The 21,923-nt window shown below is 44.3% G+C and overlaps 2 protein-coding genes and 1 pseudogene across 4 annotated transcripts in view; all 3 read left to right on the top strand.

Moving 5' to 3' along the window:
• The window catches only part of TDP1 (tyrosyl-DNA phosphodiesterase 1), a 95,054-nt gene extending 90,099 nt beyond the window's left edge, over window positions 1-4,955 (top strand). For both annotated transcript variants that reach the window (XM_032405770.1, XM_032405771.1), the window contains one exon: window positions 2,920-4,955. Coding sequence is in view for 1 of the 2 variants with exons in the window: in XM_032405771.1 (XP_032261662.1) it covers window positions 2,920-2,942 (23 nt within the window). In the remaining variant the exon portion in view is untranslated. The remainder of the gene's footprint in view (window positions 1-2,919) is intronic.
• Window positions 4,956-6,362: 1,407 nt separating this feature from the next.
• Window positions 6,363-8,820, top strand: LOC116633227 (annotated as a pseudogene).
• Window positions 8,821-14,223: 5,403 nt separating this feature from the next.
• Window positions 14,224-21,923, top strand: part of KCNK13 (potassium two pore domain channel subfamily K member 13) — a 125,697-nt gene continuing 117,997 nt past the window's right edge. For both annotated transcript variants that reach the window (XR_004299591.1, XM_032405773.1), the window contains exon 1: window positions 14,224-14,563. Coding sequence is in view for 1 of the 2 variants with exons in the window: in XM_032405773.1 (XP_032261664.1) it covers window positions 14,224-14,563 (340 nt within the window). In the remaining variant the exon portion in view is untranslated. The remainder of the gene's footprint in view (window positions 14,564-21,923) is intronic.

The following is a 21,923-nucleotide window of genomic DNA, read 5'->3' on the forward strand; positions in this document are numbered from 1 at the left end:
TTTGTCACAACTTTTTTCCACATAAAATTAGTTTACTTTCTAGGGAAATGACATATTAGTCCATTTTGAAACCATTTTTGGATGATCTGGATATTTGGTTCAAATCTTAGGACATTTTACTTCCTCCCTCGTAACTGAAAAATCAGAGCTGTAACCCCTTCCTTGAAAGTACTTGGTTTTGACTGGTGAATACCTCAAAGAAGAAGGTTAGATAGGCATTCTTTATTTACATTCATAAAATGTAGTAATTGTACTGATGAATGCTATTCATTATGATGACAAAGTATGATGGCAAAAATGCAGGAACTCAATGGCAGAAATAAAATCGCTTAAATATTATATAGGATTAAATCTAAAATTCTGTTGATAATGTGCTAACTACATGTATGCATGGATCCCACTATGACATTTTTGACAAATTTTCCAAGTTTAGTAGTTCACTTTTTTCAAGCAATATCCAGGCCAAAAAAAGTACTATAAACAAAACTACATTTTCTTACTGCATTTTTAGCAGCTAGTAAGTTACAGGTCTGAAGTGGCTCTTACAGGTCTTACGGGGTAATGTGCAGCCATTTGCTCTTGGGAGAATGCTAGCAGTGCCCACAGCCAGAACCCAACATGGAGACAGGTGGCCACCTCTGAGCCCAGACCCTCTACTGGTCCCCGTAAGAACACTGACTAGCGAGTACGGAGCACGTGGTGTGTGCCAGGTAATGTTTGTGTTTTCTGTGTATTAACGAACCAAATCATAATAGCCCAGTGCTATTACCACAGCCATTTTACAGATGGGGAAACTAAGATTATTTGTCCAAAGTCACACAGCTGGCAAGGGCAGAGCTGGGATTTGAACCTGGGGAGTACTGCTATGAGGAACCAGGCACAAGTGTGGCAGACGTTCCCAAGCTCCAGCCAAGGAGCGGGCCTTGCATCCAGGATGTGTAACAGTAGCTACAAAACCAGGTACACCTTCATCCACTGGAACAGCAAATCCTAGTTGGCATGACCGAACCAGCTCTGGGTCCATAAAATCAACCGCTAAATGCTGCATTAGCATGCAGGCCTGAGTCACTGATTTATTTTTTTTATTATTTTTTAAAGATTTTATTTATTTGATAGAAACAGCGAGAGAGGGAACACAAGCAGGGGGAGTTAGAGAGGGGGAAGCAGGCTTCCCGCTGAGCAGGGAGCCCGATGTGGGGCTCAATCCCAGGACCCTGGGATCATGACCTGAGCCGAAGGCAGACGCTTAACGACTGAGCCACCCAGGCGCCCCCTGAGTCACTGATTTATTAAAGCCAGAACCTCACCATGGAACTGGTTCCTTTGAAGTGTGAGCATCAACAGCTGAAGACATTGCCATGTTAAGTACGTTCTGTTAACTTCTCTGACTGAAACCTGGTGTTTCCACGGACTAGACCTAAAGCAGAGAGCAGAAGGGATTATGCCAAGTGTCAAAAGAGAAGGCAGCATAGAAAACGCTGGGGAGCAGGAGGGCAAAAGGCAGCCGAGGAAATGAAAGGAGGGTGCCTCATGCAGTGACAAGGGGTAGTGAGCAGACATGGGGCCAAAGCAATGCAAGTCGGGGTAAAGACAGAGTTCTAAGCAAGTCCATCTCAAGTACGCTCTGTTCTCTCAGGCCTACCAGAAGCCCCACTGAAACTTTAAGGCATTGTTCCCTGGTCCCTTTGTGGTGAGGTTTGCAGAGCACTCCACTGTGATTAAGAACCTGGAAGGCATCTGGACCAGTCTTTAATACACAGGGAAACTCAGAAGGGAAAGGTGAGGGATAAATTGCATCCATAGGGAATTTATTAGATATAATCAATCATAGGTAACTATATACATCACACTGTGGGGCAGGTGACACCTCATTTAGGGAGGGTAAAATAAAACTCAAGGTCACAACTAGTATGTGTTCCCTTCTGGCCCCAAGGACACAGATGATACCACTGTGCATGCTCTTGGTAGCTCTTTGCTCATAGGTCCTTTAGAACTTAACATTATGGTAGCTGAATGCTGATTTTGTTTTCTTCAGATAATTGACATAATGAAAATGTAAAAGCCCCTACATATTTGCTATTCAATAACTTTTCAATATTTTTATGAAAGAATACATTAGGATGCTTTTACAGCTACAGAAGTCAGATTAATTAGGCATAAACAACAAAAGACTAACAGAGTCTAGCAAATGCTGGAGCCAGAGGATCATAACATAACAGTCTCCAGGTCCAGAATATCCGCTTTCAGGAATATGGACGCCATTCTCCAGCAAGCTTTCTCCACCCGGAGGCTGGAGATAAATACCCACCCCACTCCAGGATCTCACATTACTTCCAGGTGGTTATTTAAAACAAACAAACAAAACACCTTCTTTCCCAGTAGCTCCAGCAAGTCCCCTGATGCACCTGATTGGCCCGGTTAAGTCACCTGTCCATCCCTGGTACAAGCACTCCAGATTAGGGGACTGCCCCTCATGAGAAGGGTACAGGGGTGGAGTCCTCCAAAGACAAGTGGAAAATGCCTGAAGTCCACTCCAGAGCAAGAAGTATCTCTAGGTGAAGTATTAATAGTGTGCCAGAGGAACCTTTTTATGCCTCTTCCTTAAACAATGTGTGCGAGTGTGCACATTTTATTTAAAAGCGAATGTAAACCAAGAAGGAAATTTTTAAGTCCAAGTTTCTCGCAAATTTGCATAAATAAGTAAACCCTTGTAATGAGTGTGCTAAAGCTGATTTTTCAAACTGCCAGTCAACATTTTAATGAATCATGAAATCAATTTAGGAAGTCATGACCAGCAGTTTTCAATGAAATCTAGTAGAAAAATCTGAAAATACTTGTAGCACAAAGTGAGATGACTATTTCAATTTATATATTTATGAGTGCATTCAGGATTACAATATATAATGTATTCCTTCCCAGGTTTGCTAGTTCAATCACGCTGAGTGAAGACAGTTCCATGGATAATGGCTTCAGATTGACAAGCCTGAAATGTGACTCAGCTCCAAGACACCCAGGACTCAGAATTGTCTGATCCCAGCTCTGCTGTCCACACCAAGAGACCTTAGGCAAGTCATGTGATGCCTTTAAGTCTTCATTTTCTCATCTGTTAAGTGGGGGCTCATACCTATCCTATCTCAGGCTCAAAGAGGTATGGGAACCTGCCTAAGGTTGCAATCTTGAAGATCATGACAGCAAGCTCCTGCCTCCTGAACTCTGATACCAGAACAGGCTCAAGAGATGGGCATCTTTAATTATGCTTGGATGGGCAGAATCCACCTTTCGGTAGAAGAATGGACTGTGTGGTCTCATTGAGCCACTCAACACCTTTCTAGAGACAGCCTGGGAACACTTCTAAAGAGCCCAGCCTCTGCCTTGCCATTACATTCTTCTCTGGCCCTCCAGGACACACTTGGCAGTGGATGGCCTCTCTCCTTGGTCTCTAATTCCTAATCTTGGAGTGGCACCCTGGCTCCCACTCAAAGTAGAACTGGGTGGCCTTAAAAATGAGTTCAGGAGTGAGGAGAGGGGATTGGCTGCATGAGGGAACTTTTGGGGCAACAGAAATGTTTCTATCATGATTGTGGCATTGGTTACATTTTACAAAACCCCTTGAATTTATACACCAAATTGGTAACTTTTCTTGTAAATGATAGCTCAATTTTAAAGTTGATTTTTAAAAACTCAAAGAATGCACAGGTCAGATATCCATTCATTTGTGCAAATTTTACATTGAAAGAAAAAACTAAATTGTTGAACTCTAGTTAGTTATACATATGGCTGAAGGATTTAGGGGCAAGTAGTAATGGGTGCAGTTTACTTTGAAATGCATAGAAATAAGGTGTATTAATGGATAGAGTTATGATTAAATATAGGAAGACTTAACTGTATAATCTAGGTTACCACTATAAATTCTTTTACCTTTGGAGTATGTTTGAAAATTTCATTTTATAATGTTGTGGGAGAAGCCACATAACTTCAGGTTTCTGGCAGGGCCAAATAGCCCCAGTTGAACCAACTCTTTCACAAATAGAAAATATAAACTTGGAGAAAAGTCTTTAAAAACCAGCTACTGAAAGTGACTGAAAGCTGCAGAAATGAAGGAGAGTTGACACTGGAAGAAAGCCACCACACTAGGTGAGTTTCCTGGTTTTGTTTGTTTAACCACTTTGGGCCTGAGGTCAGCGGCACCATAAAACCTCCAGGGGAAATCTATAGTCTTGCTGGCTAGAAGATCCAGAGGACAGGGTTTGGAGCAAACACAGTCTGAGCATGAGGAAGGAAAGAACAGAAAAGAGAGAACCAGAGAGAGGATTACCAGATTCTGTATATAAATTCTGCCCAAATCTTGGCTGATCTCTGAGCTGTTCATGCACAGCCAAGGCCAAAATAATTGAACTAAAATTTAAGCTACTTCCCACTGCAGGGGAGACACTTTGCAGTTGAGTGCAGCCAAGTTAACTGCCTGTTTAAAAATAATAATTTAAAAAATAATTATTTTTCAGAGGAAAAGAACAGAATTCAGAGTTTCTACAACACATCATAAATTATATATCAGTTACAATGCTTAGGGTATAATCCAAAATTACTCAATATACAAATAAAGAGAAAGACATGGCTTATTCTCAAAAGACAAGCAAAGGAGACCAAAAGAATCTCCAAAGATTTTAAAAACAGCTAATAAAATTGTGTTCAAGAGTGTAAAAAAAAAAAAATCTTATATTGAGATAGCAAATCTCAGCAGGGCAGTAGGAATTCTTTTGAAAGAACTGAGTGGAAATTTTAGAACTGAAAAATACGATACCGACGGGGGCAGTTTTTCCCCCTCTGTGTGCCTCCTATCCTCTCACATGACCACCACACTCAAAACATTTCTGGTCACCAGATGTGTGGGGGTGTTTTCCCTGCCAAGCAATTCTGAGACACGCTGGGGGTCCTACAATTTAAATTCACACAACCTGGAGATAGTGTCAGATCCCACAGGTAAAGGGCTCAGTCCCACAAGACTGTCTCCACCCCCCCCCCCCCACCCCCCAGTGCCAGTTACAAGTCCAGGTTGTCACCTGTGCTTCTGACCCATTTGCTATAAATCAGAGGTTCCCATTACCCCTCCTCAGGTTTGATTAATTTGTTAGAGCAGCTCACAGAGCTCAGGAGAACACTACCAGTTTGTTAAAGGATGATCAAGGGTACAGATTAACGGCCACGTGAAGAGAGATATAGGGGGAAGTCTGGGAGGGTCCTGAGCACAGGAGCATGTATCCCCATGGAGTCTGAGTGCATAACCCTTCCAGTGTGGATGGGCTCACCAACCTGGAAGCTCCCCAAACCCTGTACTATTGGGGTTTTATGGAGGCTTCCTCACAGAGGCATGATCAATCATAAATTCCATTTCTAGCCCCTTCCCCTCTCTGGAAAATGGGGAGAGGGAGCTGAAAATTCCAAGTTTCTAATCATGGTTTGGTCTTTCTGGTGACCAGCCCCAATCCAGGAACCAAGCCCCCCCCACCCCCAGAGTCACCCCATTAGAATATAAGATGTTCCTAGTACTGTTACCACTTAGGAATTTACAAGGGTTTCAGGAGCTCTGTGTCAGGAACTGGGGGCATGAACCAATAGGTGTATTTTCTATTATCTCACAATCTGAAATTAGAGGCTTCGGTAGATGGGCTTAGTAGCAGAATGGAGAGGACAGAGGAGTCAGGGAACTTGAAGATAGGTAGATAGAAATTATCCAATCTGAAGAACAAACAGAAAACACTGAAAAGTGGGAATGGGGTGGGAATTAGGGATTTGTGGGATAGTATCTCAAGGTCTAAGTTCTATGCGATTGGAATGCTAGGAGATGAGTAAGTATGGGGCAGAGAAAATATTTAAAGAAATAATGGCTAAATATTTGGTGAGACATAAATTTACAGATTCAAGAAGCTCAGTGAATAAGCAACAGGGTAACACAAAACTCCACTGGGTGCCTCCTAGTCAAACTCATGATGACCACGCTTAAGACAAAATCTTGAAAGCAGCTAGAAGGAACAGGAACAGTAATTTGAATGACTGCTGACCTCTCATCAGAAACACTAGGCCAGAAGACAGCACAAAATGTCTTTCACATGCAGAAAGAAAGGTCATCTCAGAAATCTATATCTGGGGGCGCCTGGGTGGCTCAGTCGTTAAGTGTCTGCCTTCAGCTCAGGTCATGATCCCAAGGTTCTGGGATCGAGCTCCGCATCGGGCTCCCTGCTCTGCGGGAAGCCTGCTTTCCCTCTCCCACACCCCCTGCTTGTGTTCCCTCTCACGCTGTGTCTCTCTCTGTCAAATAAATAAATAAAATCTTAAAAAAAAAAAAAAAGCAGTCAAAACTTGCTTTAAAAAAAAAAGAAATCTATATCTGGTGGAAACATCCTTCAAGAAGGAAGACAAAATAACCACATTATCAGATAAAAGAAAATGAAGAGAATTTACAGACGTGCACTGCAAGAAATGCTAAAGGACATTCTTCAGGCTGGAGGAAGAACATACCAGAGAGAAGCTCAAATATTCAGGAAGGAAAGAAAGCGACCAGAAAGAGCAAATATCTGCAAATATAGAAGCCTTTCTCCTAAGAAATTTAGATTATAGAGGTGGGCCAGGTCTTGCACCTGGTGGGTGTTGGCGCAGGCTGCGGGAGCAGTGACTGGAGCGGGTGGGGTCTGTGCCCACCTGGGTGAGCTACTCACTTGGTGCACGGTTTCCTGTTCTCTCCCCTGCCTGGCTGCAGCTGGGGCCTTGCCTGACTCAGCCCAACCACAGCTTCAGGTTTGGACAAGGCTCCCTCAGCTCCTGCTATGCCAGCCTGAGGACAGGAAGCTTCTTTAAATCAATGCTGACTGCAGAAACCCAGGGTCACTCCACTGTAGAGGGCGGTTGGAAGCTATAGAAAGATCTGGAAGAGGTGAAGGTGCTGCTGAAACAGCCAGCTGAAAAATCCAAGAATGAGACAGAAATCAAGAACATGATGCGGCAGAAATCACAGAGAAAAGCAGAACTTGACGATGAAAAGCTGCTGCTGTGGTTGCTCCCATCAGAACAGGATATAAGGTAAAAATTGGTAATTACAAATGGGATCAGTCAGATAAGGTAAAGTATATTTTCACAAACTTAACTAGAGCTCATCAACTCCTGAGAATGTGCAGGTGCATTTCACAGAGAGGTCATTTGATCTTTTGGTAAAGAATATAAATGAGAAGAGTTACTCCCATGATTGTGAACAATCTCTTGAAACCCATCTCTGTGGAGGGCAGTTCAAAAAGAAGTCAAACAGACACAGTTCTTATGTAGAAAGAAAGCAGAAAACACGCAGTGGGACTACTTGACTCAGGTTGAAAAAGAATGAGAAGAGAAAGAAAAGCCCTCTTACAACACTGAAACAGATCCTAGTGAGGGATTGATGAATGTTCTAAAGAAAATTTACAAAGATGGAGATGATGATATGACGCAAACCATTAATAAAGCCTGGGTGGAATCAAGAGAGAAGCCAAAGGAGATACAGAATTTTTTCAGACTTTAAAGTCATTTTGGGAACTGTGATGTGGACAAATTGATGTTTCCAGTAAGGAAATGTTGGTGAGCTGCACAGAGAAGTTTGACAGATAACTACTTACACAGCCTTCTTCTAATTAAAGGCAATGAATTCTCCTATTTCCTACTGGAGGATTCATTAAACACTTCCTCCAAAGATGGTTTCCTTGGTAATCTAGGCATTTTGTTCAAGAAAGATAATATACATTCTTGTGTGAAATGTGAAAAAGCAAGTCTTGTCTAATGATAATGCCACATTGTGTGGGTATTTTTTGTTCAGCTAAGAGGTAGAAAACAAAAGTAATTAGTTCCTAAGTTCCAACCAATGTAATAAGTAAAAATAAAACCTGAATTTGTACATTAAAACATATATTGCCATTTAAACAATAAAAAATTGTATTGTTGGGTTTTAGCATATGGGAATGTGATTTGAATGACAACCATAGTCGACGTGGGGAAGAAGATGGGAAATGAACCCATATAGTTGCAAGGATTCTATATTTTACACCAAGTCATACAATAGTAGCTCTTAGAGGGCTGTGAAAAGCTAATCCTTAGCGTAAACACTTAAAAAATGCCAAGAGATAGAGCTAAAAAGTCAATAGATAACATGGAATTCTAAAAAATATTCAGTTAATCCAAAAGAAGATGGGAAAGGAGGATCAGAAACCAGTGGGGACAAACAAAACAAATAGTAATATGCTAGACTTGAATCCAGTCCCCTAAATCACTACATTAAATATAAAGGGTCTCAACCTATATTTTCTAAGATGATAGCCACTAGCCACATGTGATATTTCAACTTAAATTATTAACATTAAATTACAAATTTAGTTCCTCAGTGGCACTCAAGAGCTCAATAGTCATATTAGACTACTATATTGAACAGCACAAATATTTACAAAATATTTCCATCATTGCAGAAGTTCTTTTGAATAGCGTTGATCTGATCAATCCAGTTAAAATGTGCAGATTGTCAGACCTGACCAAAAATCAAACCAAACCACCCAACCAACTTTCAACTGTATGCTGTCCACAACTAACCCACTTTAAATACGTAAAGACACAGGCTAAAAGTAAATGGAAAAGATACATGCAAATGTTAAGTACAAAAAGCCTGTGGTGACTAGATTAATATCAGATAAAGTAAACTTTAATGTAAAGGGTATTACCAGAGATAAAGACATTTCATAAAAATAAAAGGGTTACTACATTGGGAAGATGTGATAATCATAAATGCTTGAACTTAATAACAGAGCTTCAAAGTATATGAAACAAAAATTGACATAATTAAAGAAATAGACAATTCCATAATCATGGTTTGTGATTTTTTTAAAGAAGATTTTTTATTTATCCATTTGAGAGAGAGAGAGCACGAGAAGAGGGGAGGGGCAGAGGGACAAGCAGACCCCTTGCTGAGCAGGGAGCTGGATGTGGGGCTCCATCCCAGGACCCTGAGATCATGACCTGAGCTGGAGTCAAAGGCTTAACCAACTGAGCCGCCCAGGTACCTCATGGTTGGTGATTTTAACACTCTTCTCTCACCAATCAATAGAATAACTAGAACAAACATCAGTAAAGACAGAAGATTTGAAAAACACTGTCAAGTACCTTGACCTAATTGACATATATAGAGTCTACACTTTACCCAACAACTGCAGAATACATATTCAAGTGCATATGGTATGTTCACAAAGATAGATCCTATGCTGGACCATAAAATAAGTCTCAAATTTAGAAAGATTGAAACACGTTGAATACGGTTCTCTGACCACAGTGAAAATGTTAGAAATAAATGATTTGTCTTAAAAAACCAGATATTTGGAAATTAAGCAACACACTTCTAAATAATTCATGGGTCAAAGAAGAAAAAATTAGAAAATATTTTGAAAATTATATGAAAATATAACATACGGAAATTTTTAGAATGCAGCTAGCACAGGGAAAACAGGGAAATATAGCTTTAAAATGCTAACATTAGAAAAGAGGAAAGGTCTAAAATCAGTGACTTAAGTGCCCACATAAGAAGCTAGGGAAAAGAAGCAAAGCAAATCCGAAACAAGTAGAAGAGTGAAAATAAGAGTAGGAACCCCAAGTAGAATTTATCCCAGAAATGCAAAGTTGGCTTAACATTAGAAAAGCAATTAATGAAGTTCAATACATTAACAGAATAAAGGAGAAGACTATAAGATCATTGCAGAAGATGCAGAGAAAGCATTTGGCAAAATTCAGCACTCATTTATGATTTAAAAAAGTAACTCTCAGAGAACTAGAAATAAAAGAAACTTAACCTGATAGAGTATTTATGAAAAACCCACAGTTAATATATTTAACAGTGAAAAACTGGAGGCCTTTCCTTAAGATCACGAACAAGACAAAGATATCTGCTTCCACCTCTTCTATCCACCATTATATGAGGTCCTAACCATTGCAGTAAGAAAAGAAAAATAAATAGATGTCAGGAAGAAGTAAAACTGTTTCAAATGGCATGATTATACAGAAAATCCTAAAGGAATTAACTACTACAAGTGAATTTACTAAGGTTGCAGGAACCAAATTAGTTCATAAAACTTTATATACTACAGCAAACAGTTGGAAAATGAAATCTTGAGATTTCATTTACAATAGCATCAAAACACCTAAAATACAATGAATTTACAAAAGATGTGCAAGACTTCTACGTGAAAACTTGTAAGACTGAAATGAATGGAGGAATAAACCTCATTCATGAATTAAGAGGTCAGTACTTCCCAGAATAGTTTCAACACAATTCTAATGAAGATCCCATCCAAGACTTTTTCTGATGAAATTAATAATTCTATAATTTTTATGAAAACGTAAAGGTCTTATAATACCCAAAGAAAATCTTGATAAAGAAGAGCACAATTGGAGGGCTCACAGTTCCTGATTTCATGACCTATTATAAAGCTACAAGTAATCAAGGTACTGTGGAATTAGCATAAACCTGAGCAAGATTCAGGTTCCTGAAATAAATTCATTCTTGTTTTTTTAGCAAATGGCACTGGAATAACTGGATATCCACATAGATTGAATGGTCTTACCTCACGCCATACAGAAACAAACTTAAAATGGATCATAACCCAAATACAAAAGCTAAACTATAAAATTTAGAGAAAAAAACCCCATGAAACCTAAGCAACCTTGGGGGAAGTAAATGATTTCTTAATATAAAAAGAGCACCAAACATAAAGGAAATGACTGACAAATTGGACTTTACCAAAATTAAAAACATGGCATCAGAAAAACTCATTAAGAAAATAAATAGGCAAGCCAGAGACTGATAGAAAATATTTGCAAGATAGGTATCTGAGAAAGGACTGATCTCCTAGATACATAAAAAGAATCCCTACACCTCAATAATAAAAAAGAGAAATCAATTTTTAAACAGATACTCGATAACTTATATTTCAAGAGGTAATTTCAACATTAATATTCAACAAATTTACAAAGGCAGATATACAAATGGCCATAGCACATTAAGAAAGCAGGGAAATGCAAATTAAACCACAATCAGATAGCACTGCACACCCACCAGTATGTTCAAAATCATACCGGGTGTCTGGGTGGCTCAGTTGGTTAAGCGTCTGCCTTCAGCTCAGGTCATGATCTCAGGGATAGAGCCCTGAGTCGGGCTCCCTGCTCAGTGGAGAGTATGCTTCTTCTCCCTCTCCCTCTGCTCCTCGCCCCTGCTCATTCTCCCTCTCAAATAAATAATCTTTTAAAAATTAAAAATAAAATCACAATGACTAATACTGCCAAATGTTTACAATGTTATGGAACTATTGTCCATTGTTGGTTGGTACAGCTACTCTGGAAAAATGTTAAGCAGTTTCATATAAAACTAAATACATACTCCTTTCCTAGGTATTTACCTGAGATATGAAAAGAGATCCACAAAAATTTGTACAATAATATTCCTAACAGTTTTATGATAGCCAAAAAATTCTAACAGCCCTGGTTTCTATCAATAGGAGAATGAATATTCAAACAATTAAAAATTAGCAATAAAGGGGCACCTGGGTGGCTCAGTTGGTTAAGTGACTGCCTTCAGCTCAGATCATGATCCTGGAGTCCCAGGATCAAGTCCAGCATCGGGCTCCTTGCTCTGCAGGGAGTCTGCTTCTCCCTCTGACCCTCTCCCCTCTCATGCTCTCTCTCTCTCTCAAATAAATAAATAAAATCTTTTTTAAAAATCAGCAATAAAAAGGAATAAATGACCAAGACATAGATCATGGATAGATCTCAAAAAAATGCTTTACACAAAAGTATAGAGTGGTAGAATTCCATTTACATGAAGATCTAGAACAAACAAAACCAAGTTATATGAAGACAAAACCAGTCGGTGGTAGGGAAAAAAATCAGATCAGTAATTTCCTCTGGAGGAATATGGGTGGGGATTTGCTGACAAAGCTTTGAGCTTTGACCTGCTGGTGATGTTTGATTGATAGGGAGGGGTTTAATTTGCACAGGTATATGCCTTTGTCAGAACTCATCTAATAGCACACTTAAGATTTGTGCATTTCACTTTAAGTTTTACCCCAAAAGAAAAAAAATCTGTAAATATTGGACTCTCGTTAATGATATATAGGGAAAAGTATTGGGGACCTACTTTGAAATGCACCCAAATAAGATAAGTTGAGGGATGGAAAGAGGAATGGATAAATATGTAATAAAGCAAAGTATAGTATAATGTTCATTGTAGAATCTAGGTGGTGAGTATATAAAATTCTTTCAACTTTGTTTGAAATTTTTCATAATAAAATGGGGGAGGGGAGTAATTGCTGGACTTACCCTCCTTGTATACACGTCTCCATATGCACTACCACCTAAAGCTCTTGCCCCCAATAAATTAGATAAAACAGGGGCATTCAGGAGTAGATAACGGAGCTGAGGGGATGGCAGATGTATTGGAATCCAGAGCTCTGTGTTTCTTTATGCTCTGCTCCTGGCGAGTATAAGTGGGTGGTGGGTGGGCTCTGAGCCTGGGACTACTCTCTCGGAAGGCGGGGAACTTCTACTTAGTTTGAAGATGCCCACGCGTCCATTCCTCTATCCGTATTCACTCCCACATGCCAGGGGCTGGTGATTCCGGAGGGGCAGTGTGTGGCTGGGTACACAGGTGGGGGCGACATGTGTCTGGAGGAAACGGAGCGCCCTCTTCTGGCCCAGGGGGGGCCCACTCAAGCCCGCTAAGTATTCAACCTGCCTCTACAGCACCCACTTCCCCGTGATCTGAGCCCCCGGGTGGGCCCGCCGAGAGACAGCATCTGCAGGCGGAGAACAGCGCTGGGAGCGGCGCAGCGCGGCCGGCAGGCTGGGAACCGGGTGGAGTCGCTGCCGTTGGCAGCCTCTTGGCTCCACCTGTTGCAGCTTCGGAGCTCTCGAGCCAGGCAGGGCAGAGCCCTGGGAGATCTGCTCCCAGCGCCGTTCTGCAGAGCGGGGCCGCGGCGAGGAGGGGACCTGGGGACAGTCCTGACAGAGCGGCGCGTAAGGGGCTGTCCCTGGGAGGTCAGAGTCGAGCTCAGAGGCTGCGCCAGCGCCCCCTGAAAGGCGAGGTCTTGGGGAGGGAGCCCCTGGCCATTTGCTGGGGAGCCTGGCCGCTGTTCTGCACGGGGTGGGGGGAAAGCACTCTGCGCTGTGTCCTGGCAGCGCAAAATCTCTGGAGCACACTGAGGCGGCCAAGCCCGGAGGGAGGAGATGGAACTCTCCAGCCCCCGGTCCTCGGCCACCTCTCCGGGAGCTGGGGCTGGCTAGGGACGCGCGCGTCGGAAGACGCCCCCGCGCTGGACCCAGAGGCCAAGGGCTCTCTGGTCGGGGCAAGGCGAGGGAGGCTGCCTGGGGGAGATGCCCCTAACTCCCTTAGGCCCCTCATTCCATCCGCCCTTTCTGGTCTCCTCCTCCAGCCGGCCTCGGCGCAGCGCAGGGGCCGGGCGCGAAGTAGGAACCCGTGGACTCCGCTCCGCGCAGTCCCTCGGGGTGCGCGCCCCCCGGGACCTGCTCCAGCCTCTACACCCCGGCAGCCGGGTGGGTAACCCCAGAGGCCTGAGGCTCCGCGCGACTGGCACGCAGCACCACGGATCCATCTGGGGAGGCCCCACCTGCGCCAGCACACCGACACCCCGCGTCCTAGCCGTCGGCGGCTGGAGAAGCGATGGTCAAAGAGACTGAGCCCGCCGGGCTCCTCTAACCCGCCAGCGTCCGAGGCCGGAAGACCTTTGCTTCGGGGGAAATTCAAGTCCGCCCCAATTTGCGCTGAGGACGCGCCACGCCCCCTCCCCAATCTGAGCAGAGCAGGGAGGGCACCGGGGTGGAAACAGCGCCCGCGCCCTCGTGCCAACAAGCAGCGGACCCTGCTCCCGGGCACTCGGACCTTGAGCTTTTAGGAGAACTCAAGGCGGGTGGGGACGGCGGCTTCAAAGCGGATTTGAAACCAGGAGTCGAGGCAGACGTGGGGAGCTGGCGCCGCGGGAGCGGTCGAGGCGGCGGCCTGGGGAGCCGTGCGGCCTGGGGGAGCGACCAGCGGTCATGGGCGAGCCGGCCGTCGGGCGTCCGGGGGCGGGTTGGGCGGCGACCCCCCGGGGGGGCCTGGGCGAGAGTCGGCCGGTGGCCCCGGCCCTCCAGCGCGGGGTTGCCCCCGGGGACCCGGCCATGGCCGGCCGGGGTTGCGGCTGCAGCTGCGGCCCGGGCTACCTGAACGAGGACAACGCGCGCTTCCTGCTGCTCGCCGCGCTCATCGTGCTCTACCTGCTGGGCGGCGCCGCGGTCTTCTCGGCGCTGGAGCTGGCGCACGAGCGTCAGGCCAAGCAGCGCTGGGAGGAGCGCCTGGCCAACTTCAGCCGCCGCCACAACCTGAGCCGCGACGAGCTGCGCGACTTCCTTCGCCACTACGAGGAGGCCACCGAGGCCGGCATCCGCGTGGACAGCGCCCGGCCGCGCTGGGACTTCACCGGCGCCTTCTATTTCGTGGGCACAGTCGTGTCCACCATAGGTAAGTGGGCGTCGCTGGTGGGCGAAGGGTCGGCCGCTTCTCAGCCTTGCGTTCCTCCACCTCCGCGCTCAGCCGGGCCGCACAGAGGTGAGCTGTTGCCTCGTCCACAGGTGGTACTGCCTCCCGGCTTTTCTAAACGCGGCCCCGGAGCAGCTGCCCGGGCAGCCCCTGGGAGCTCGTTCTAAATGCCGACTCCGCCTCGCCCTGCCCTCCTGAGTCAGGGCCGGCTCGTTAACACGGCGCTCAGGGGATTTGAATGAGCCTTCGAGTGCTCTGGAGGATTTTCAATCTAGGTAAGGAGACAGAGCTTGAGTTCCTGAAACTTTAGGGGAGAAAGCTTACAAATCAGAACAGGGACCTACGAAGATTTATTGACCTAACGCCATGCGGGAGGCAATGGTTAGAGGGGGAGGCACGAATTTTAAGACTGTCCATGACTTCAGACTTACAGAGAGAAAAATCAGATTGAATACCAAATTGGAAGTAAGGAGGCAAAAGTGCTAATGAGGATGGAAATAGTTTCCTACCAGGAAGAAAGGGGAGTGACCTTTGGGTTGAGCCAGGTAGTGTTAGGTGTGGTTTGGGGACTAAAGTGTTTTGTGCTCTAGAGAATTTCATTTGAGGGTGCCCCATGAGCTACCTGGTCTAGATGGAGTAGTAGAGGGAAGGCCAGGAAGGTCTCCGGGCTCAGGGCATGAAGGGCAACCTTTACCACCAAACTAAGGAGCTAGAACTTATCTAGAGACAATTGGGAGCCATTGAGAGTTTTTGAGCAAGGGTGTGACAGCACAGTTATGGTGGGTTATACCTTTATTTGTAGCAGAAGGAAAACGTTGGGAGTCTTTGTACTAGACCTCTAAAGACTGTTCCTCTTTGAAGCATAATCAAGTGAGAAGGGGGTTGGGGACGAGGCTGTAGAAATTCTGAGGGAAGGAGAGAGCTGAAGCGGAGGGGGGGTTTTGAAAGACGACCCAGAAAGAGAGTAGCTGCCAGGTGCCAGGGCCCAGGAACTGCAACAGGGCCCTCAGGGCGCAACGGGTGCTCTCAGCCCCGACCCCTGTGCTTGGGAGGAGAGCTTGTCAGTGAGGCAGGGTGACAAGGCAAACTTGCTTGAAGCTCCCACGCATGGCTGTCTTAGGTTGACATTCTGCCAGGAGAATGATTAGTCCAGAAAGATTTCCCAAGGTTAGTCTAGAAGCCCAGGGCTTCAGCTGGTGAGTAGGAGGCATGGCAGGGAGGACTGGCATGGTTAGGGACACACGGGCTCTCACCACCCCCACCCCATTCCATACCCTGTCCCTGCCCATCAGCCGGCCGTTATGACACCACAGTTACCGGGGCCGCAAGAAAAGCTCTCTTGGGATTTCCTAGGATGATTAGGACGCGAGGCCCTGAGGGGGACAGAGAGGGAATAATGCCCATCACGGTTCTCTCTCCCAGCCCACAATCTCTGCTGGGCTGTCTTAGCAGAATTCCCTAAATACCCCGCTGTGTCAACTCCTTTGTCTCTGAAGACCGTTCCAGAATTTCTGTGTAGGGAGGACTTGGGGTAGACAGCCTGATTGAGAAGTGTCGCTGTGGAGCTGACCTCGACTCTGTGTCTGCATCGCGAGTAGTGTTTTTATTCAGACTGATGATCCATTTGGAGGTGGTCTTGGTGGGAGATTTGGGGAGCTAAATCCGCTCCCCCACCACAAGCCACCCCTTGGTCCTCCCTGTGGACATGGAGGTAGGAAAGAGCAGCTTGTGTGTATTGACTGGTGAACATTGGTGCCTTAGGAACGGAGAATGTCTCGGATGGGCGGGCAGGTAGGAACAGGGGCTTTTGAGGCACACATGTAATAATGTGGCCTGTTGGAAAGGAAGGAATCCTGGACTGAGAGTCTGGAGTTGGAGCTATTGGTCCTGTCTCCGTAGCTTGGGCAAGTTTCTTAACCATGCTGAGCCCCATCCTTCTCACCTGAGATGTCCACAAAGCGGCCACCTTGGCCTTGGCATGTGTTTGCTGTTCAGTAAATATTCTGTCTCCTGCTCACTCCCTCCCCCTAAGCCTGCTCCTCTTGCAGGATTCTCGAGGGCTGATGAGCTCATGGAAGTGAATGTTCTTTACAAAGTACAAAGCACAGGCTTATTTTTACTTTCTCAATTCTAACATTTCCTTTTAAATTGTTTCATTAATTGCTGTTGTAATTACGGCACTCACTCCCCTTTATTAGGGTACGTATTAGGCACATACTGTGATTATTATGTGAATGTGATGCAGCTAATTACCGCATTACATTTACACTTGATTTCCATCAACAGAACTCCATGAGGTAGGTATGATTATCCTCATTTTATAGACAAGGGAGCTAAGGCTTCATGTTCTTTGCAAAATAATGTATAAAGAAGAAAAAAGGTTAAGCCATCTGCAGTGACATCACCCCCAATTTAATCATTGTTAACATTCTGGTGCATTTCTTTCTATTCTTTTTTTTTTTTTCTATGCATACACATAAGTACATACATATTTTTTAAAATTGGGATCATATTCAATAAGCCTTTCATCTTGTATTTTAGGTGTAACAATTACATGATGTTTTTCATCTAAAATAGTTCCACTATACTTTATTCTGCAAAGACTTTGAAGTAACAGACAACAAGAAGGCATATGGTAAAACAATGAAAAACATGTAAATAAAACTTGAGAACCAGGAAAAAGAAGAACAGAAATATGGAAAGCAAATGGATCGAGGAAGTTGCTAGAGATGAGCTTTGTCTTAGTTTAGGTTCCCTCAGAAGCAGACACTGAGCCAAGAATTTGAGTTGATTGGCAGGTGCAAGGGATACAGGCAAGGGAAGGAGGAAGTGATACAGAAAGGGAAGTCCGTCACCATAGGGTCTGCTATTCGGCAGGAACTGTAGTGGAAAACTGGTACTTACTCCCAAGTGGAAGCTTGAATCAATGCAAAAAGCTCATGACCCAGAATTATCCTAGGTAAGGGGCCTGGGGTATTTATACACCCACACCTGTCAGCAGCTGGTTCAAAGCTGCTTGGAGAGCAGGGGAAGCACAAGGATAATTCCCAGGTACAGATTTCTCCTGCCATCCAAAAGTAGAGTGTTTCTGTGGAACCTTTTGTAAACTGAAGTGGCACGAAAGGATGAAGCAAGTGCCATTTCCTAAAAGTGAAAATCCTCAGATTTCTTTCGGTTAGCAATTACACGTAATACTAACGTAGGTCTCTCATAAAAGCAAAGTGGCATAAAGCAAACTCGAAGATAATGGGGGAAACCTGTACTTCTGGCCGGATTTTTTTTGTTTTTCATGGACAGCCCAAGGGCAGTCCTCCGACAAAGATATAGGCACTGGCCATCTGAAGTCAGGCCAGTGTGCCCAGAAATGGTAAAGGGGATCCCAAAAGGTGTAGGTGGGGCATCAACAAGGACTATTCAAGCTTGAAATTTGGTTGCAAGCCCCATGGCCGAGTTAGGACCCATACTGGAATCCTTATTATCAGTAGGGAGCATCAACCTTATCCCAGGACCTAATCCTCAAAAGAGTTTCCCCTTGGGATTTTGTATGGGAAGGATTGCATAGGATAGTGGGTGAGGTTCACAAACAACATTTTCCTGAAAATGTAATTGAGGATTTCATGCACCTGTTGTCTGAGATCTTTGATTTAAAAGTCAGAGCAGAGGGGCGCCTGGGTGGCTCAATTGTTTGAGTGTCTGCCTTCAGCTTGGGTCGTGATCCTGGAGTCCTGGGATCGGGTCCCTCTGCGGGGGAGCCTGCTTCTCCCTCTGCCTGCCGATCCCCCTGCTTTCTCTCTCTCTCTCTCTCTCTCTCTGTCAAATAAATGAATAAAATCTTTAAAAAAAAAAAAAAGTCAGAGCAGAACTAAATTCTACCCCAAAACTAATAATACACTATATGTGAACTAACTTGAATTTAAATAAAATTTTAAAGAATAGAAAGAGCAGAATGAAAAACAGTTTGGCAGTTTCTCAAAAGGCTAAACAGAGAACTAACATATGACCCAGCAATTCCACTCCTAGGGCACATATTCAAAAGAATTGAAAGCAGATGCTCAGATATTGTGCACCCATGTTTGTTGCAGTGTTATTATAATAGCTAAAAAGTGGAAACAGCCCAAGCATTTGTCAACAGATGGATGGATAAACACAAAGTGGTAGATATGTACAATGGAGTACTATTGAGCCACAAAAAGAACGGAATTTTGATGTATGCTACAACATGGATGGACCCTGAAAGCATTATACTTAATGAAATAAGCCAGACACAGTAGGACAAATATTATATAATTCCACTTATATGAGGTACGTAGAATAGACAAATTCTAGAGGAATGGAAGGTAAAGCAGAAGTTACCAGAGGCTTGCTGGGGGAGGAGAAGGGTTGTTTTATGGGTATGGCACTTTTGTTGGGGATAATAAAAAAAGGTTTGGGTGTGGATAGGGGTGATGATTAAACAATAGAGTGAATGTATTTAATGCCACTGAATTATACACTTAGGAATGGTTACAGTGGTAAATATTATGTCTCTTTTGCCACAATTTAAGAGGAGCAGAATATGAAAACACAAGTCGGGGATGCTGGTTCTGAAAGAGGCTGGTGATCAGATTGAAACAAGAATAAACTTGAAGTACTCAGAGAAGTAGATTGATAGTATATCCTGTAAATAATCTTCTATAAATATCTTTTCTCTCAAATAGGCTTTTGTTAGGAGTTTGTTTCTGTATCGGCCTGTGTATTCATAACTCAGCTTCTCGCCAAAAAGGACTTGAGGTCATTTGCATATGATATGGTCAAGGTAGGCATGGGCTTTAGGTTACCCCCGAATCTCTGTAGCTTAACACATCCCAGGGGCTTCCTTCGTACTCACCCCAAGCTCACTGTGGTGTGTGTGGTGACTCCCCGGGGCAGTTGTCTCCTTTGTTGGCCCAGTGTTCAGGCTGCTTTCATCAGCTCATGCTTCCAGGACTGCCCAGGCAGGGGAGGGAAGGGCTGAAGTGTGGAGTACCAGCAATCAGTGGCCATCACCTGGAAGTGACCCAAGTCACATCCACACACATTCCATTGGCCCAACCAAGTCACATGGCCACACCCAACTTCAAGGACTTGGGGGAATCACACTGCTCCCCCGAGTCCAGAAGTGGATAAGACTCGATATTGGTGAACAGCTCAGAGGCCTACTACACATCATATGCACGGTGCACTAGAAATGGATAATAATGGATTTAAGACACTGGGGAGATGAGAAACCATGAATAGGATAGTTCAATTAAGCCACATGTTGTTTTTTTTTCAATTTCAATTATTTTTTTAAGTAGGCTCCATGCCTTGTGATCAAGACCTGAGCTGAGATCAAGAGTCAGGTGCTTAACTGACTGGGCCAGCCAGGCGCCCCTAGCCACATATTGTTCATACACAGAGGTTTATGTCAAAAGGACCTGCATAATTGCCAAAAGTGAGCCCCAGATTTGGCTCTGAGTTTCCAGTTGTCAAAATAAAGAGGCAAGGACAACCATTAAATGGCCCCTCTCATCCAGGCTGCCTGTTTGGAAAACACCCAACTTCTTTAGACTGGAATAAAATTTTTTCTACAGATTGTTATGAATGGGAGTACTTAAGACGATGAGTAATCTCCTCCCCAGCATCTGCGCCATCAATATGAAAGAGAACTGTGTGCTCTTGCATAGCATCACATCCTTCAGTGCAAGGTGCAGTTCAGCAAAAGCCCCTCTGGAAGTGGGGCGGACATATAGCTCCCAGTGCTGTGGTCCACTAAGATCGTTTAAAATTCTCTGCTGTCAGTTCCCATGCTTCAGTGTCTACAAGAATTCACCTAAGGGGAGTATGGTGCTTGTTAAAATGTAGGGATTTGGGCCCGCCTTTCAGAGATCCTGATGCAGTAAATCTGCATTTTCAGAAACTTCCCCAGATGGCTCTGATGTAGGCAGTATAGGGAGCGCACTGAGGCGTGTCTGATGGAAGTGGGTATAGGGTTGAAGACGGTGGAGATCCTTGCTATTCAAAGAGTGGCTGATGAAGCCGTGTTATCAGCATCACCTCAGACCTTGTTAGAAATGCAGAATCTCAGGCCAACCCCAGACCAACTGAGTTAGAATCTGTTCTTTAACAAAACGCCCAGGTGAGTCATAGGCACATGAAAGGTGTTTTGTGATGTTGCTTACGAGGGCAAGGCCCCCTGTGCTCTAGAACATAGACAAACCAGTGGCCAGGCTGGAATGGAGAGGAGGGGAAATGTGCTCATCTCTTGTCTTGGTGAACCTCCTCTCCAGCTGGTCGTTAAGTACACGAGGAACAAGTTGATTTAGCCAAGAGCAGCCCAGCCAGATGCAGGGATGCACTGGGATTGGGCTAAGAAGGGGACCGTGGCTTGTGCCGATCTGAGAGGCTCGGACAGAGAGGTGCCAAGCCCCTCCTCCATGGCGGAACGCTGAAGGTAGATTTCCAGATTTGCAGCAACAATTGTGTTCATTTTAATTAAACAGAAGTAGTTATGCTCCACCCCCTTTTTGGCCCTGGGTGTGACTTGTGTGTGGCAAGTGCGCGCAGCAGTATTCTACAAGGCTCGAAGGCTCGTGGGGCTCAGGAGCTGGGCTGACGAGTACATGATTTGGCCTGGTCAGCGTGCAAATCTGTGTGGTGCTGAACTGAATATTGTTTTTGGAATCTGTTTTTTCCTACGTGGGAACAAAGTTGAGGAAAGAGCTTATGAAATCGAATTATATCAGGTTCAAACAGAATATTGGGAGTCACCATTCTACAGTATAAAGCTATAAACTAACATCATGAACAGGCATTGAGAAAGAATAAAAACATCTCATGAGTACATTAATGATCATCACATGTTAGTGGTTCTCATACATGTGTCAGGATTTAAATCACACATTGACTAGGCACTTTATATTTTACAAAGCATTTGTGCACAAATCTTATGAGGTAGGCAGAGAAGTTATCGATCCGTTTTGCAGGTAAGGAAACTGAGGACAGAAAGCAGAGTTACCTTACTCGGGACTTACTCTGCTATAAAGTGGCAAAGTCAAGGTTAGAACCAAGTTTTGTTTTGTTTACTGTCTGATGATAAAAGAATACATACTCATTTGAGAAGACTGGAAATATATGGGAAAGTATAAGAAAGTAGAAAACACCCATAATTCCACCATCCGACAAGAATCACTGTTAATGTTTTGGCGTATCATATTATATTGTACTTCAAGTGCTATTTCATTGAATCTAAGATGCTTTGTTATTTTATGTACCATTAAGAAAGAAAAGAATGCTGCCAATTAAATGTTGACATGCTAGCCATTGTGAGATCACCTCAATTTCC

Source organism: Phoca vitulina, unplaced genomic scaffold (genome assembly GCF_004348235.1).
Source record: "Phoca vitulina isolate PV1807 unplaced genomic scaffold, GSC_HSeal_1.0 scaffold7, whole genome shotgun sequence".
NCBI classification, from domain to species: domain Eukaryota; kingdom Metazoa; phylum Chordata; class Mammalia; order Carnivora; family Phocidae; genus Phoca; species Phoca vitulina.